At 50.6% G+C, this 17,448-nt stretch overlaps 4 protein-coding genes across 4 annotated transcripts; 2 read left to right on the top strand and 2 right to left on the bottom strand.

Annotated features, from left to right (window-relative positions):
• Positions 1–521: 521 nt before the first annotated feature.
• On the bottom strand, positions 522–3,446 carry POX_g09100 (White collar 1 protein; the record flags this gene model as incomplete). Its single annotated transcript, XM_050117865.1, has 4 exons — positions 522–1,990; positions 2,063–2,501; positions 2,568–2,662; positions 2,747–3,446. The coding sequence occupies 4 exons, from the start codon at positions 3,444–3,446 to the stop codon at positions 522–524; spliced, it is 2,703 nt and encodes a 900-aa protein (XP_049966009.1).
• Positions 3,447–6,066: 2,620 nt separating this feature from the next.
• Positions 6,067–7,232, top strand: POX_g09099 (uncharacterized protein; the record flags this gene model as incomplete). The annotated part of the gene is made up of 3 exons (XM_050117864.1): positions 6,067–6,187; positions 6,540–6,770; positions 6,826–7,232. The coding sequence occupies 3 exons, from the start codon at positions 6,067–6,069 to the stop codon at positions 7,230–7,232; spliced, it is 759 nt and encodes a 252-aa protein (XP_049966008.1).
• Positions 7,233–8,566: 1,334 nt separating this feature from the next.
• POX_g09098 (uncharacterized protein) lies at positions 8,567–8,786 on the top strand (the record flags this gene model as incomplete). The annotated part of the gene is made up of 2 exons (XM_050117863.1): positions 8,567–8,614; positions 8,670–8,786. 2 exons carry the CDS (start codon positions 8,567–8,569, stop codon positions 8,784–8,786), a joined length of 165 nt encoding a protein of 54 aa, XP_049966007.1.
• A 7,713-nt stretch (positions 8,787–16,499) lies between these two features.
• POX_g09097 (uncharacterized protein) lies at positions 16,500–16,772 on the bottom strand (the record flags this gene model as incomplete). Its single annotated transcript, XM_050117862.1, has 1 exon — positions 16,500–16,772. The coding sequence occupies one exon, from the start codon at positions 16,770–16,772 to the stop codon at positions 16,500–16,502; it is 273 nt and encodes a 90-aa protein (XP_049966006.1).
• Positions 16,773–17,448: the final 676 nt, after the last annotated feature.

Below are 17,448 nucleotides of genomic sequence, written 5' to 3'. Positions count from 1 at the left end.
TTATAGAGGGAGAAAGACACAGGAACCTCTGTGGATGGATTCGATCATCCATAAACAGCTCATGGTCACAGGGGGTTGAAAAAAAATCAAAAACAAAAAACCCAAATAGAAAGATCGAACCCAACACACGCCTGAACCCTGTTTATTCAGAAGATTTCCCGAAGACAATAGCAGCGTCGCCATCTTCAAAATGGCGGAGGGTATAACAGCCACAAAGAGAAAAAGACAAACCAAAAAACCATCTCGCTCGCTCGCTCAAACTCATGCTCCTTCAACGTCGCCAGAAAGGCGCCAAAAAGAAATATCAGGATATAATAAAATGGGATGAAACTCAATGTCCGCTTCGTCAAGCGATCATTCATCCGCGCGGATATAAATAAACGCGGTAAGTGGTCAGAGGGTAGAACAAACGTCATGAAACCCTTTGGAGAAAAGGCTTCAGCAGAGACTGACTCGCTTTTGAAACGATGACAAGCATATAGGGCAGAAGAGTAGTGGGGAGGGGAAAACATCATAAGTTTTCACGCCTTCGCCGTAGGTGCAGCAACGGGAGCAGGAGCGTTTGCTGGGGCGGCTTTCCCCGAAGCCGCGGCCTGCGCCTTGTTGCGGACTTGTTTTGCCCAGCGAAGACCGCAGCTGTTGCACAAGTCACGATTACCGCTGGGGCCACGGCGCCACTCGGGCGTGTTTTTTGTGCTACACATGGCACAAGATTTCTCGACAGAGACGGCACTCTGCTTGCGCTTGCGCTTCTTGCGACGGGCTAGCAGGCGCTGCAGCTCATCCGCCAGCCCGCGGTTTTGTTTCTCCAACTCACGAAGTTCAATCTGCCAGCTGGAGCCACGGGTAGGGTTCAGCTCTGTGAAAAAGGTAGCGGGGACATCGGAGGGAGAGATGCTACGGTTACCCAAGGGAAGACCGTTCAGGCCGGCGACCGTGGAAAGGAATGGCATGCGCTGGCCCAGCGCGCCAAATTGCATGGGTGGATTAGGGTCCATTGTGGTCAGGGTCGTTGACTTGGATGAACCGGGCACATTGCCGAGCTCTTCATCTTCGGCGGCAGATGCAGCAGCCGACGAAGGAGGGAATGCACGAGCGAATCGTATCTGAGCAACCAAGAACGAAGGGCGCACATTGTGGGAGTCGCCAGAGTAGAGTGTGGTGTGGGCTGACAGCATGTGACCCTTCTTGTGTCGCATCTGATGCCGAAAAGAGGGCGGTTCACCGCTCTTCTTCGTGCCGTCGTCGCGACCTTGGCCACTGGCTGCCAGCTCGAGCGCTTCAGTGATCGCATTGGGATCACCGTCGAGATCCATGAGCTCGTGCATGCTCTTGCCAATGAGATCATCGGGAGATCGGCCCAAGACCGGCTTCACCTTGGATGTCACAAACAAGATCACCCCAGACAGTGAAACCTTGGCCCAAATATCATTTTCAGATAGAGCGGCCTTGGATCCAAGCTGGGCAACCTGGTCTAAGGCATATACTGGCCGAGGACGACCAGTCATCACCATGTACTTGCGCCCTTGTGTTGGGTCGATATGCCAGGCGCCATGGGCCTCAAACCAAATGTAGCCCTTATACTTCTGTCGAATCCGGTATACAATGCTCACGGGCGCTGGCGTCGTGCTGGCCCGGAGGTCACGAATCACCGGTCCAATGTCGCTCGGGTGACAGATAGTTGATAGTGTCTTGCCCACGAGCTCGTATGGGTCGTATTCCAGAATTCGCTTACATGATGGCGACACATAGAGGAATTCGCAGTTGAAGGACAAAACATGGATCACATCATCGGAGTTTTCAACCAGGATGCGATCTAGATACTGGCGTGACACGCCAGAGCCTGGAACACCCGCGGCGTTGAGGACAGCGGTCACCTCATCATGGCCGAAATGGGTGGCCAGATCCGGCCGTTGTCTGAAGACTTCGGCAGGAGGGACCACATACTTTGGTAGTTGGTCACGTTGGTAGTTGACGCTATATGTGCCGTCTATTGTAGAAGGGAGGTCAGCAAGTCATTCTCGAGCAGTGAGAAGGTCAAGAATCTACGGGCGTCCCGTACCGATGTTTCGTCCCTTGACCGCGTCCGGCTTCTCTACCAGGTCGACCTGGAAACCGACGTAGAATCGGTAATCCTCCGAATTCCACTGGATGGGGATCATCGTAATCAAGTTCATGAATGGCTGACCACCCTTGCGGTAGTTGATGATACTGGTCTGGATCTCGCTTCGATCGTGAATCGTGGATCGTAAACGATGAACCGTCTGTCCATCAACAAAGGTTCGCTTGGCGCCCGGGATGATTTGGCCGTCGGGCCCTTGGAGAAAGCGGCAATTGCGGCCGACGATCTCGTTCTTGGTGTACCCAGTCAATCGTTCAAAGGCGTCCGAAACGTACACGATTGGGTGGTCCTCCCGCTTCAGATCACAGAGGACGAAGGCGCAAGACAGATCAACAGCGCCGATATTGATTTTCGGATTTGGTCGCATGGCCACACGGGACTAAGGAAAGTCATTAGAACATCTGACCCGGTCGCAAAGAGATTGGCGGAGGTGTAAGTCTCTTACCAGGACCCCCAACACATCAAATCCACTATTCGAGTAAATTCCAGTGTGCTCTGTACATACGGCATCGGGAGTCGCCAGGCCTGGCGAAAGGTCCTCTGACACACAGAGCGGCGTCAGCTCTTGATCGATTGAGACGCAGGCCCAGCAGCAGGCTACGCTACATGACGACGACCACTCACCTTTGACTGCAGCAATGGGCTTTTTCGGCTGAATGGCAATGGGTTGCGATAAGCGATATGAGGATATCGTCTGTTGAGAGGGCGGATACGGGGTATAGCGTTGGGTGTCTTGAATGGAATGCTGAAGACTCAATTGCTGCGATCGCTCACTGGCTCGTGAAAAGTCCGAGTCTTCCAACGATTCCGTCGAATTGGTGGTGGTGCTTGTGTGGCCGTTGTATAATTCTGGCAGCGGTACCTGTTGCTGTGACGAGAGATATTGGTTCTGCTGCGACAGGGATGAATGGAAAGGAAATGCGGATTGTATTTGGGACTCGTCCATGGTGGGCACTAAGCCCATGGTGGTGGAGGGGTAGGTTGTTGGAATGTCATAGGCGAAAGCACCGTTCGAGTCCAAACTGATAGGCATTGACACTCCAGTCGTTGGAGGGTCATACCCCAGCATCACAGACGACAGACGCCCTTCGATCTCTCCCTGGGATCTGGGAATTTGATCAAAGGACTGCAGAGAGGGATCAAAGTCCTGCGAGAGCATCTCAGCGAACGGGTAGTTCGCCACATGGCCGTTTGGGAAGCCCATCAGGGACGGATCGCTTGACGATAGTGAAGAGTGTAGAGCTCCGTCGCTGGTGTCGGGGGAATCATTCTCTGGAGCAGCGGCAGAGTATTCGAGTTCAAAGTTATTCATCGTGCTTGCCATGACGCTATCAGGAGCAGGCGGCAGACATCGGTCTACGTGGGGTCCAGAATGCAAAGCCCAGAGAAGTTCCGCCGTCTCGGGTAGAATGAACCAATGCGTTGGAATTTCAACGGTGGAAGGTTTTCAACGATGAGACCACCACTTTGAAATTGCACAAACGAATCGCCAGATATTGCGAAGTTGCACCAAGCAAGAGAGGACTGCTTGTTGAGTTTGAGTTGGTCGGAGAAGGGAGTGAATGTAAGTGTCAGATAGATCGATCTGTCACTTGGGCGGCGACTGGTGCGAATAGGTTTTTTTTGTTCCCTCTTTCCGCTCTTCTGGTGGGTTCTGGGGATTGGGGGGGGATCCGTTCGAGCAAGTAAGAAAATGGGTCTCACAGCCCCCCCCCCCCCCCGTTTTCCTTTTTTTCTTTTGGTCTTTTCCTCCATTTTTCAAAGGTACACCAGATGTCATTGTGGACCTCCAGAGGAGGCCAAGGAGCCAATCACCTCGAACGAACACGAAGACAGAACGGGGTCGGAGCAACGTTCATTTTCCTTGTGGGCTGTGGACACGCTTTGGAATGCCACCAGGGAATGACGAGGATCGGGATGAGGTCAGATCGTACCTCCAGGCGATCGATTAGCTTTGTGGATATCCCTCAGGATCTTGGTAGCACTTCAACTGGCTGGATTCCTGTTTTTTTTATTCTCTGTGTCCATCCCCCTCCCCTGGTCTGATTTCTTCGTCTCACCCACTTGCTGATAAGGGAATTGTTAGGGCGTGGAGAGGACGTGGGCCGTGGCAGGAATTGAACCTACGGGCTGATCCAGCGTGGTGGCGCTGTTGTGGACACCCGGTCGGAGATGATCCATCACAAAAGAGGCAACTGACAAATGACAAATCAACCCAGGGATGCGGGACCTTTTGCTGCTGGATGGTCCAGAGGCCGGAGACCGAGACTGTCTATTAGCCCGTGTGGAAGGTCTAAAAGCCCAAGCCCAGATAGAGTCACTGGGGCCGTGGTTGAGGGACCCTGTCGATTGGCGCATGGACACTCTCGCATTCGCATTGCTGGATAGTTTAAGAAAAGGGTCGAAGCCTCCTCAGATGACAGGTGCTGTGAACGAACGACTCCACGGCTCAAACAGGTCGAGGGCAGATCCCTACTCAGGATTTTGGATGTGCCCCTACGTCAAGGAGGCACCACACCAGGAGACTTCCCTCCCGTTTCGGAAGAATGCCCCTCGTGCAGGGTGATTGATTCTTATGACCTCCCGACTCGCAAGGCAGTCAGCCAGCCAACCTCCGCCCAGAGAGAGCAATGATTGACTAGAGGAGACCGTGACTAGGTTTACGCCTGCCCGGTATACTAGAGGACTGATTCAGGATGTGTTCTGCAGCTACTTCAAGCCGAGATCTTGGGGGTCTATGCTGGTGGAGAAACGGCTGCAGGGTGACAGGGTTAGCTGGCGTCTTGCAAGACTCAGGAGACATGGAAGAGAGGCAAGGATGCCTTGACTGCGAGTGCTCATGGACTCATGGAGTAGGTGAGAGATGCAGACTCCGCTGCCAAGTGCCGTAATCTTCTACTGTATGGAGTCCCCAGTCCGCACTGGCCTGGCGCCGGTGATTCCAGTCGAGTCGGTTAGTCTACCGTTCATCGGCTCACTGAGTTGATGAAACCGGGACGATCCTGATTCTTTGGTTCTATCGTCGAGGTTTTAACGCCACGGACTTGGGTTTCTGGCCCTGTTGGAGATGCAAAGGGTCCAGATTTCCGAGTGATGCCTGAGACATCATATGTACGCGTCACCTGATCCTGTACATGCCTCGAGTTACGAACCACCGCAACCTGCCCGATTAGGATTCGGACCCCGCAACTCTCACTGCATGAGTGAAGACTTAGTACTCACGAAAGTGATTGCAGTACTTACCACGTCCTGGTGAAAAGCTCCTACCTACTACTTACGAGTACTACTTCCCAGGGAAATTTCTCCTGACGAGTGCAGATTGCTCAGACTTCGGACTTTCGCAGGGCATGTACGAACTGTGCATTGTAGAAACGTATCGTAGAATAAGGTGGCGTCACTGCTGTTCTACTGTGTATCTCTTCCAAGCATCCCGAATTGTGAGACGGTGGTACACATCCAGAGCTGACGAGCCAGACATACATGCTTTTTTGCTTTTCCCTTGGAGAAAAAGCTATCCAACCCTGATTTAACACAGGTTCACAAGTGGTTTGGTCATACATCGGGCCGTCTTTCTCTGTCTTTCCACCCGTCTCGCCCTACTCCAATTCTCTCTCCTCGAGTCGACAGAGTCGGACTCATCTTTGTCACCAGCCTCCATCTTGGTTCTGCAGTCTGACTTAGTGTCTCGTTCTGGCCCCTTCAAAGATCATCCACACTCTTGGGGTCCAAGTATTCTACGCCCCTCGTTTTCGTACTTTCTCAACCGTCTCCTTCCCCCCTTCCGTTGAGCTTGTTTGAGTTCTGGAATCGTCATCTGTCAGAAGCCGCCGCGGCTTTGAATGATTGCGTCATCTCGAAGGCTAGCACGGAGACAATCTCCTTTATTGACCCGCCCTGTTTTGAAGCTGACTGCAAACGGGACAAGTCTACAATACATACTCGACATGTTCGTCGGGGCCGTCTGCGCGATTGCGGACAAGATCGCAATCAAGATCTGTGGCAACGGCGGCTGTGGTACGTTCCCGCAACACAAGCTTCTCGCCGTTCCGTCCGAGATCATCCCACGTAAGATGATCTAATGCGGGCGGGCTATGAAGGGGCGGGAAACGCGATCGAGATCCGATCGAACGACTGAGGAGCCAGGAAAATCATCACCCACTCTAGCAGTGGTCCGTAGCCACTGGGATCAGGAAAGATCGTTCATCTTTTCCCCTTCCGACCATCGTCATCTGCACGTGGCAGATCTCAGGAACGATCTTGAACGTTGGCATCTGGGCATCCCCCTGGTTGGGTGTTGGATATGATCCAACGATCGGTACTATGGTCACCCACTGTCAAAGGACTAGGCCCGTGCCTGCAACGGGAGTCATGGTGGTTTGACAATGGTCTCTGCCGCTAATGAGCACCCGTATCAGAGGGCATGTCTCCCACGGGGAGTTAACGCCGGCTTGCATCGTGGACGGCGTAGCATGTGTACTCAATCTCACTGCCAGTCAGGAAGAGTACCGTGTACAATGGTCGGAATCCAAGATCAACGCAGATGCAAATTTCTGCGTCCACGATATCGCAAATCCGTTCAGTCGGCAGACGATTGATCTTGCCGTAGACATGATCAACCAAAAGGCCACGCAACGCTTGAAGGACTCTCGTCAATAGTGCCAAAATCATACAGGTAGAACACGATAATGTCCTTGACCGTGCAGACCTGTTGTTGCCCGTTGTCCCCGTTGCGAAAGTCAAGAGTGAGTTGACAGACGCTCGGTCGATCAGCTCGAGCTGGGGCCCAAAGTGTGCTCGCAAGCATGGCTGTGGGTTCATGGACATGAGCGCACGAGAGATAGTCCTTTTCAAGAAGACTTTTTGCCAGTCAATTCACTTTGCAATGGGATTGTGGCCTTCCTGCGTTGGCCCACGCTGGGACCATCTCGTGATCCTCGACAGTGCTCGTCGGTCGCGTCGTCGGAGCATACCGTGGCATGCGTCCGAGGGGCATCATAATTCCTTCGACTCGCAGCACAATATGCTGATATCTCTCGGGGACACTCTAGTGTTTCTGCAGAAGACAGTCGATCCCAGCGTGAATTCTACATGTGAATCTTTGAGTCGATGAAGTCGTTGTTCTCACACGGCCGGTGGGAAGCTGCCGCTGGCCAGGGTTGGAGGCCATCATGAAAGGGAGAAGGATGAATGGCAGGGCTGTTCGTTCCGTCGACGGCCTTGGTCTGGTCTAGATTAGCCTGACGACTTATGGTCCATACTGAAAGTCAGCCAATCGGTCGTTTATCCACACATCTCCTACCTCATCTGCATTGGTGTCTAGTTTCAGCCATGCTCTTCAAACTCCTTCTGCTTCGCCTACAGCTCTGACGTGCAACAGGCGCTTCGAATTCACCATGACGCCAAGTTGACTGATGAGGTTGGAACTTTTCGACAAAAGAACTCGGCCATTCTACCCGATTCAATGGGTCCACGACATGAACTTTCCTAGTGGGTCTCACTTCACAGTCTCGGCAAGCTATTCCGGTGCCGCATCCGAGTTGAGTTCATTCCGCTCCTCGTAGATCTAGATCTTGGACAACGTACACTAGAGCGACGTTCGATCCGACAAAAGTAATCCAAAAGAGCAATGATTCTTTACGAAGCTTTCTTGCGCAGCGGTAGACAGTAGACCCGGGCCATGACGGATCAAGGCAGTTGAATCGTCCAATAGAAAATACATGATGAATTCGAACTCATTTTTGCGACTTCCGCCTGCCAAGAGGAAATCAGAAGTGACCAGGTCTGCATTCAGAAAGACAATGACTGGACCCCATCTCCAAACATTAAACACACACGAACCGTACGCACTGGCTCCCGTAGATGGGACTCGACCCTTCTGAGCCAATATTCTGCCATTGGGTATTCGCGTCCACCCTTGCACAGAAAGTCTGATAGGCCTAGGCCCTCTCGAGATGGAAGCCATTCAGACAATGCAAGTGAGACCATGGTTCCAGCCGTTCACGGGACGATCCCCCTTCGGCCCTGACATGACGAACATCAGTGTTAGATCGCCAAGGGAACGCCATCCGATATACGGCCAGATCACGACCTTGAGGGAACGGAAATGACGGCATATCGGTAGGTTCGCGAAGGGTGAATGAGGAGGACCCAAGAGAGTTGGAGAAGACTGGAGGGGAGGCTGGAACATGCATGAACGAGGGCTCTGACTAAAACAAGTCTGGCCTTCTTCAGTTGAATCGTCACCGCCGTAGGGTGTTTTCTATCTGGACTTTGATTGTATAGCTCGTGAATCAGTTATACACAGAGGGGGTCATACAGCCCTTCCGAAGATCACACAATCCACTGTAAGATCCCTGTACTTGAGAAGGTACTGTAGTAAACTTTCCTACTTCGCTTCTACATACTTAGCCTCGTCCCAACAAAACCTCATCTCCATCTTTCAACATGGGATGCCTCGGTCTCATCGCACCTGCCGACAGAATCCCGCGATTCGTTCATCTCCGCGATACGGCATCGGGAGCGGACTTTCACTGATCCCCCAATACAGCACACCAGCGTCTCTATTGTCTTCACATTTCACATCTCGCCCTCCACTCCCAGTACGATCGTTCCGCCACTTTCGGACATCGCCTACACACCCTACAAGGCTGAAGGGGTACAGTAGCACTACTGTATGTAACTCTACTCGCCAAGACAAGAGACCTGCTCGCCTGAAATGAGGTCATCGCGCAGTCTATTGTCCTTTTTCCACCCTGGGTCCAGAATCCAAAATAAACTCATCTGGAACTATCCCAATTGGTCTCGCACACGGAGGGTCGGTCTGTAACGACTGACTCGGAATCGATTCATTTTACTGGGTCTCGCGCTTTCAAAACAGGACCAGCAAACGAAAACCAGCAAAAAAAAATTAGGGCGTTTGTTCTTTCGTTTCTTTTCGACAAGATCAAATGCGATCGGATCAACTTTGGTGAACCGGAGGAGAAGTCTTTTTTCTCGGCTTTTGGCTCTCCCCCCCCCACTTTCGCTCGGCAACTAACCGGGCGGAGGATTATGCCTTGTTGGGATGGTTGTACAGCTCTGCAACCCTACAAACTCTACAAGTTTAATTGTGGATTCCGGTTAGATGTACAGAATTCAATGCTTGGAAGTTCCAGTGAAAAATATGACAAATTCCCCAAGAATGATGTATGTATCTAGACCACATCTGATTATCCAGTGCTATGGTTGTAAACTCTGTAAAAATCGCCGTCTATGTTTCCTGATCCAGCCCCCAACTCGATGACTGCGGCACTGGTCGAAGCGATGAGGTCATCGCCCACGGGCCATCGTCAGGGAACATCGGCAACCGAACCGAGAAAAGAACAACAACACAAAAGTCGAGAAAGAATAGTGGATCATGCAGAAAAGTATTCTACAGTGCGGTGATCCAGCCCTGTATATTCCATGATTCTCTCCACCTTTTCCACGCTGGCAACTGGATACTGGATTCCCTCATTGATGCGATGCGAATCGGTGCTCCCATTTCGTTCTGGACCTTCCAGTCGAATGGCTCGGAATGGTCGAGGGCGATCGATTGCAGTCGTCTCAATATTGAAGTGTCGATGGCTGTCATTGTCTAGCCCTACGGGAGTGGAACGTCCGGAGGAGTCTACAAGTAGAAACCAAAGGTGGATTTGAATTACCTACCTAGGTAGGCAGTGGGCTCTCTCCATCATGGAGGGAGAAAGATGAATAAGTCTAGACGAGACCGGCTACATCCATCCGGTGTCCGCATCTAATGCATCCCCACTGAACGAGGAGCAAACGTGGTAGATGGAGCACAGCATCAGAGGGGGGGAAGGAGGGGCACTGGTGGATGTAGGGTTGTACTGCAGTTCGCCTCGCCTCAAAAATCAGCAATACGCCGATCTGATCGCTCATGTGTGGTCGCTCGAAACTACCTGGCGGTAGCTTGGAAAATGGATGGACTGAACGTGGAAAAGCAGGGTATTATTATTCCTCGAGACGGGATGAGATGGATGATGAGACCGGATCAGATAAGTCGAGCCTTTTGATTTTTTTTCCCTCTCTTTTGCTACGGCTAGAACCTTCTTGAGAGTTGTTCATCCATTTCTCATCGTTGGTCCGGCTGGAAATTTGTATTATGAGTATTCAATTTTGAGTTAGCATTGAGTGTCGTAAAGCATCATGTATGATACTGAACTTCATCGCAATACACAAACATCAAAGATATGACCCAGCTCTATGGACGATGGATGACGGTTCTCGTGGACAACCGGTCATAGAGCACGGATATTATCGACTTTATTTGACGTTAACTCCGCGGATGACACTGCATGGCCCACAGACACTGTTGACTTGTAGAAACTTCACGCTTACACGGCGATGACTTTACAGTCCGCTCTGGTGTCGTCGAGGGGGGAGCTAGCTGATCACAATGGAGTCATAGACTATATATTCCCCCAAGGTTCTGCATTTTTGAAGAGTCAGCGCAGGCAAGGAAGGTTGAATGACCTCAAAACGCACGTGTACAGAGCCCCAGCTAACAGTAATAGGTGAAACAAAGCTATTTGGTTTGACTTGACCCTCTAATTGATTATACAATTTTACATCTGAGCAATATCCAACGTACTCGAACGTGAGTCTCGGATGATACTGCTAGGTATCTAGTCTATATATCTTGTTGGATTCTTTCGACAATTTGGTACTCCCTAGTCTCCACCTCACAAGTATACATAACCGATCCCCAAGTGTCACCCCCGGTGCCGCATAGACGATGTGTAGATCCGGCAATCGAGGCGTGGAGGTTGTTGGCTACTACGCTGATAGCCCGGGAGGGAGAACTTCCTGAAACCAGCAGCGCTCACCGCTCATTGAGGTCCATAGAAGCGTCCATATCCTTCTGCCTCAAGTAAAGGTAGCACGCTACCCAGTATCAATCCACCTACTCATCTAGGACCAGTGCAGTTGATGAATCAAAGTTTGATCAAGTGGAGCACAAAGGCACAAAGCGCCTCGTACATGGTCGGATCCTTCGCCATCTACTACACTTTATGCACTCTCGTGCCTTGCAATATCGCGTCATCATGCTTAAGCTCGGTTGATCCAAGCGGCTTGGAAAAAGGTTAGAAAAGAATCGATAGGATGGCGTAGTGCATAGAAGCTCATTGACCAGGCTGCGTCTACCTTGTGATTTGGGAAAACATGACTCAGGATTGGTAACGCTTGGGGGGTTTTCCTTTCAACATGTTTACTTTTGACTCTTATCTTGCCTCACCTTCACGTCAGTGAGTCGATATACCCACATAAATAAGCTTCACAGCGTGGTCCAAGCGATGCCAGGATGTTTCCACCGGTAAAAGCACAGCAGCCAGCACTGTGGTATCTTAAACCTCGAGAGGGAAAAAGAATTCCCAAAAGTCAAGACTTGTCAAACCTGCTTCACTCAATGCTGCCTCGATCATCGGATATTTCGTCATTTGGAACAGCTAGACACTCTAAAAAAACACTCTCTTCTGGTGGGCGTATCGTGTCGCAATTTCCTACAACGAGGCGAAGTTCTGGTGGGGATCAGCATGGCCTCGGAAGGCGCAGTTCAATGCACCAATGGATTTAACGAGAAAGTTGCGAAAACGAGTTTCTACGAAGAAGACTCGCAGACATACACTATCAGTGGATGTCTGGCGCATTAGTGTATTCCCAGCAGGGAGGTCACAAGGGGGACTGACCCGGCAGAGAGGTAAAGAAGCCCTCACTTGAACATGTGATGATTGCTCGGACACGGATGGGCCACGTCGAGCCGTCTCTGGTCTTCTTTCTCTCTCCTCTGGGTCAATGTTCAATGATGACTTGTTAGCATCCATTGTACCTCGACTTCAAGAACAGGGAACGGTTCACAATAATAACACATCATGTCGCAGTACAAGCTAGGGAAGAGTAGGTAGTTAGTAGTGGACCAACTAACCAAGGACCAGGGAGACTCGAGACTAGCGCTTAATTTTCTCCGAACTATCAGCGAAGAAAAGTGTGCTACTTGATAAGCCAATCAGAAGACACCAATTCTTCTCCAAGTGGTCAACTGGTCAAGTGGTCACGTCATCGACGATGAATAAGGTTGCGGGTGTCCTCCACACAGCTCTGGATTCAGGAGTGTCTGAATTAGTAGTTGTTGTTCTCCTATTAGGTGTGTACAAAGGTGTGTACGGACTTTCCAGTCGATGTGTCAGGATGGTACTTTTGAGAGGTCTAAATGAGTGATGATTATCAACAGGAACTTCATGTACTGCAGTGATTATTAGTCTCGAGGAAAATTCTTACTTCCCAAGGTTCTAACTCCTGCCAACTCCGTCACTCGCTAAACAGTCATGAGTAGTACTGTATTATCAATGACTGTACAAAAGGCAAATCAGTCTTTCTGTAGAATCACAGACCAGCATGACTCCTTCAGTAGAGGTTTCACGGCCTAATTTCTAATTTGTAAATCCCACACTCAAGAATATACACAGACTTTACCACTCGTACGTTATATGCCATGACCAACGTACCAAATACGGTGATTTCCGCCTGCGCCGCTCTAATCTTATTCTCCTCTCCCCCAGAGCGCCCTTTGAGACTGCTTCGCCCCCAAATCATCGAAAGACAAAAGTCCTGAAGGATCGGTCTCGGCGAAGAGGCGCATGGCGTACCATACGCACTAAATTTCTAAAAAAAAAAAAAAAAAAAAGCAACAGACTGCCAAGTCGCTCAATCGGGAGGGGGCAATGAGATGAGCGAAGCCCCGTCAGTAATGAATCACGCGGAGACGGGAGGGTCGTAGTGAGTACCAACTAAGTTGAGGCTGCATACACGGAGATCAATAATATGTTTCGATATTGTGTGATCATCACCTACGTGTGTAGGTGTACATTCATACTTATATTCGTCAACAGTACAACACCATTCCTTCTATGTGGATGAAGTGATCTAGTGTAGGTAGTTGTTCCAACAACGTGCTAAATCCTGTACTAACCTACCTACAGTACCTACCTCCCTTAAAAGAGATAAAAGACCTAGACGTAAAAAGTTCAAAGCTCGACGAATGAACCAATCAAATTTCCAACCGTTAGGGGAGAAAAAAAATACTAAAAGCACCGGTCCATGTGTTATCGCAGTTTTCCAGGTTGCAGTTTGGGCCGTGCCAACCTGTCGAGGCTCGGGGGATTTGAGTTGGGGTAGATTTCCAGGAAGGGGGGGATCGTCGATTTGATGAGCTCTGGTCCCGTCACAGAGGGCAATGGTGAGCTTGGGCTTAGGGTTGGGTGTGAAACGGATCAACGAAGACGCGCCTTTTCAGCCTAGGGGAGAACTTCAGAAAGGAAAACTGAGCGGAGCTCCCTAATAGGCACTGACAGCCGCTGACTAAAAAGGGCAGGTGGACTCCCCGCGTGGATAAGTCATCGAGATCGGCAACGGGAGTTGGCAGGGGAAAGAAAGAGGAAAGAGGAAAGAGGAAAGAGGAAAGAAGGAAAGGGAGGAGAAAGTTGGCGTGGGATTAAACTTCAGCCGTGCTTAGTGTATATTCCTGAGGGACTAGCGCTTTGCCTCATCGTGTCGCATCTTGACAAAAGTGCTACGCCATGGATACATGGAAGGTTGCGGTAGTGAGACTACTGTAGAATGAAAGGTTACTCGTCGCTCGAAACGATCTGGCCTTTTATTTTCTCGGTCAGCAAACCCGAGCGCCGGGTGGGCGCAACTTGCAACAGAAAGCTAAATCCACCGGGAGTGGGGTAGAGTCCTATCTCACAGGAGGCACTAAGACGATTGTGATTGGGATCGTATATAGCCGGTGATCATACAAAATGCGCCATATTTCGATTTCATTTCATGAAAACTCGCTGCTAGCTGCTAGCTGCCCTGGTCCCATCAACTAGTCCCGAGTTAGTGCGTGCTTAGTTGGACAAAGATAGACCAAGGTGGAAGACTTGGCACCGCGGATCCGGAGTAGAGTCGTCACGCCTATCGAAGCCAGAGGAGAGCAGCTGCACAGAGGGTGGCTTCCTCCAACTCCAAGCTAATCAAAATTAAAGATCAGAGCGCCCATTCTCTCCTGACAGATATAGCCCATGCTATGTTTATTGATGGGTGTATATGTAGGTGTCAGTGTGACTCTCGTATCCAGGTGTGATGGGTTTGAGGGAAGGATTCGAGGACGATCATGGAAGGATCAAAAAGGGGCTGAACACTGCGATCGGGAAGGCGAAATGAAAGAATTAGGAAAACGGTCGGCAGCGGTCGATCTTCTCGCGGGTCACAATATTGATCCTGGCGTCTCCCTTTACGTATACGCAGTGAAACAGACAGGGAGGCTTGCCGTGTGCAAGCTCTAGCTCCTCCTAGCTGAGCCCCAAAGGTCAACTACAAAGGGCCAGGCAGCGACAAGCCCCTCCGAAGAAGAAAAAAAGAGGAACCCGAGACGGTGGCTATTTGGTATGCTGGGCAGCGAGATCCATTATGCTTACGATGTCGATCGATGGTCACGGAACTAGGAGGGGGCTATGCTATCATGCGTGTGTATAGACGGTGGAAGGATCAAACGTATCATTTCAATGACCCGTAGATGCAGTGTGGATTTACACATTCAGGGTCGGGGTTCTGTTTGTGAGGCGTGACTGATGTCAGTTCAACTTCATCGATCAACCGCGATGCATGCTGTTCGTTTGTTGGAGCTGCCAAGTCTACCAATCAGAGCATGTCTGCGACCAGGGTCCGCCAGAGCAGAGGGGTAGCTTCTCGCCGGAGTGCGTACTACCATAATTATGTAAAGTATTGAGGGCCTAAGGTACGTACTTAGGGACGGTCTAGAGACATAAAGCTTGTCAGGGGCGACGACCTGGCCGATAGCTCCACAGTAGCACGATACGCACATCAGGACCAGGAGCTGAGGCAAATTAGAGAAGGCATCAATCTAGAGAGTATTACAGCGACAGGTACAAGAGGAAGGATGCGCCAGGTACTTGGCCGGCGTCTCGAATAGCCCATCCGACGACCGAGTAGATGTGTCGATCATGGGGACCTCGCTTTCGGGGTTCAAGAAACCGAACAATAGTGAGTAGATATGCTCTCCTTCTCACCCCAGCGCACCCGCATTCAAGGGTTGTGCATCCTGGACGCATTTCCAAAACACCTCGGGGACCTGGAATTGACCACACGAGACTCCCCGAAGAGTTCTTTCGCTGCCTTCCCCCCCCCCTTGGTCTGCGCGACTCCATTCATACTCCACACGGTCGATCCCACCCCCGAAAGTTACTCAGTGACGGGAATGGAAATACACGTTGATCTCTGATGATCGAGAAAGATCCCGAAACTAGACCAACGATGATCCGAGCTCGATGTCATGGAGTGATCATGCGTTGGACCTAGGGCATAACTCTGTTCTTTTTTTTCTTCTTTTTGGGAGGCCATCCACGATCATATCCCAAGTGGACTCTACAAGACTGAAATGGAGACTTGAACTGTGGTCTGGTCGGCAGAGTCTTGCCGACCGATTTTATCCAGGCTTCTCATGCGCTGAATCCAGGGTCATAACACAATCCCGCTTTGCACAGTCGTTCATTATGCACGCCAAGCCTTCACCCACGCCCGACCACATGGCAAGGGACTTAGGCTTCAGATGGAACTCCAGATGGTCTCGGTGGATCGATGTGATGTGATGGTGAAGACACAGGGCCCTCCCCAGAGCAGGGAGGTGAGAAGTTTATGTCAGCGTCGATAATTAATTTTCAAAATGTCAAACTCATCAACCCTAGCTCAGTCTAAAGGTCAGGTCCTAGATGGACTGTGTTCTTTTTTGGGAGGGAGGGGAACCCAAAAAAAAAATGAAAGGTTAAAAAGCAAAATTCATAAAAAGAACGTAAAGTGGCTCGGACGAATAGGGTGGCAGAGCTGGGAAGAAAAAAAAAGGGCCGAGAGATGCTCTGAAGGATTTCTGAGCCACATCATCCTGGTATCGGGCTTGCGATCGATCAAGATGATGTTGTTCCCGGTTTTCGTCAAGCTCTGGGCGAAGTCGCCTTACTAGCACCGCACTGAAACCGTTACCCGGGCATACAGAACCGCCCCAAGAGATCTCGGATGGTTGCGAGGTAGCGCGAGGTATTACTGGTAATGAGAATACAGGAAAGAAACAAGAGGACAAGACCTGAACACCGTTATGTTACCGGCTTCTGTTCGAGGAGGAAACTTTTGAGAACCCTCACAGATCTGGTGAACATGGGCACACCGTCGACACTAATTTTTATGCAGGGGAGAAGGTCGAAGAAATCGCTCATGCGACTTCTCGGCAACTCTTGTGCCCGTCGAGGACCACAAGAACAAGCCGTCAGAGCCGTCAGAGCCGTCAAGGCCCCCCAAGAGGGTCACACTCTCCGCCCTTCAGCCCTCGCTCAACTCGGTCTCTTTCTGCCAGAGTCTGGAGTGGTCCCACGGAAGCATGAGATGACCGGAAGTGCAGTCCTTCCGGATATACGTCAGGCCCGACCAGAAGTCTCCGAGGGCCGATGGACTCTCCGTGCTCCGAGCTGAGCTGGTCCCCCAAGGTGCCAGTAACTTGGTAAGGTGTAACTTGGTAAGAGTCAAACGCCGAGCCTTTTTGGCAGACTCCACCTCTCATCGTTGGATAGAGTAATCAGGAGAGAGCAAAACGAAAGGGAAACATGAGACAAGACTCGATGAGCACCTCCACGATGACTGGATCGGCGAACCACCAAATTTTATTTTTTTTAATATTACATTCAAAAATTCAAAATCACAACCAGACCGACGAATGCGGGAAATCTCCAGCCATCAGGAGAATGAGAAGGTGACTTGCGTCAATGAGGTTTTCAATATTATTGATCGTACTGTTCCTTTTCAAGACTCGCGATGGATCAGTAGCTGTGTCGACTAGGGAATCAGATTGCATGAGATGGATATTTTTTTATGTTGAAAAAATGAATCACAATCCCAGTTCCGAGGGAGAGCCTCACAACTTGTCCACTCACAGGGACTTTTTCCCTCCCCTCGTTGAATAGGTTAGGTAGGTACCTAGTATTGATCACACTCAAAGTACAGTCATCGGCACTAAATAATGTGCTCACAGTCGCAGAATGCGCCGTACAGGAGGCAGCGTGGGTGCTCCAGTCGGGCGCTTACCACCTTATTCGACGCAGTGGTTCCTGTAATTTAATCTGGTCAGACCGTGACCGTACTCGGATACCAACTCATACGGCTCGGTTCCACGCCTTGAACAAGAAGCGATCCCAGCCCAAAAAAGGCAGAAGAGGAAGTCAAGGCAGTCATCTCTGAAA

Source organism: Penicillium oxalicum, chromosome VII (assembly GCF_001723175.1).
Source record: "Penicillium oxalicum strain HP7-1 chromosome VII, whole genome shotgun sequence".
Lineage (NCBI taxonomy): Eukaryota > Fungi > Ascomycota > Eurotiomycetes > Eurotiales > Aspergillaceae > Penicillium > Penicillium oxalicum.
The sequence above is the reverse complement of the archived record's forward strand: the minus strand, read 5'-3'. Positions and strand labels throughout refer to the sequence as shown.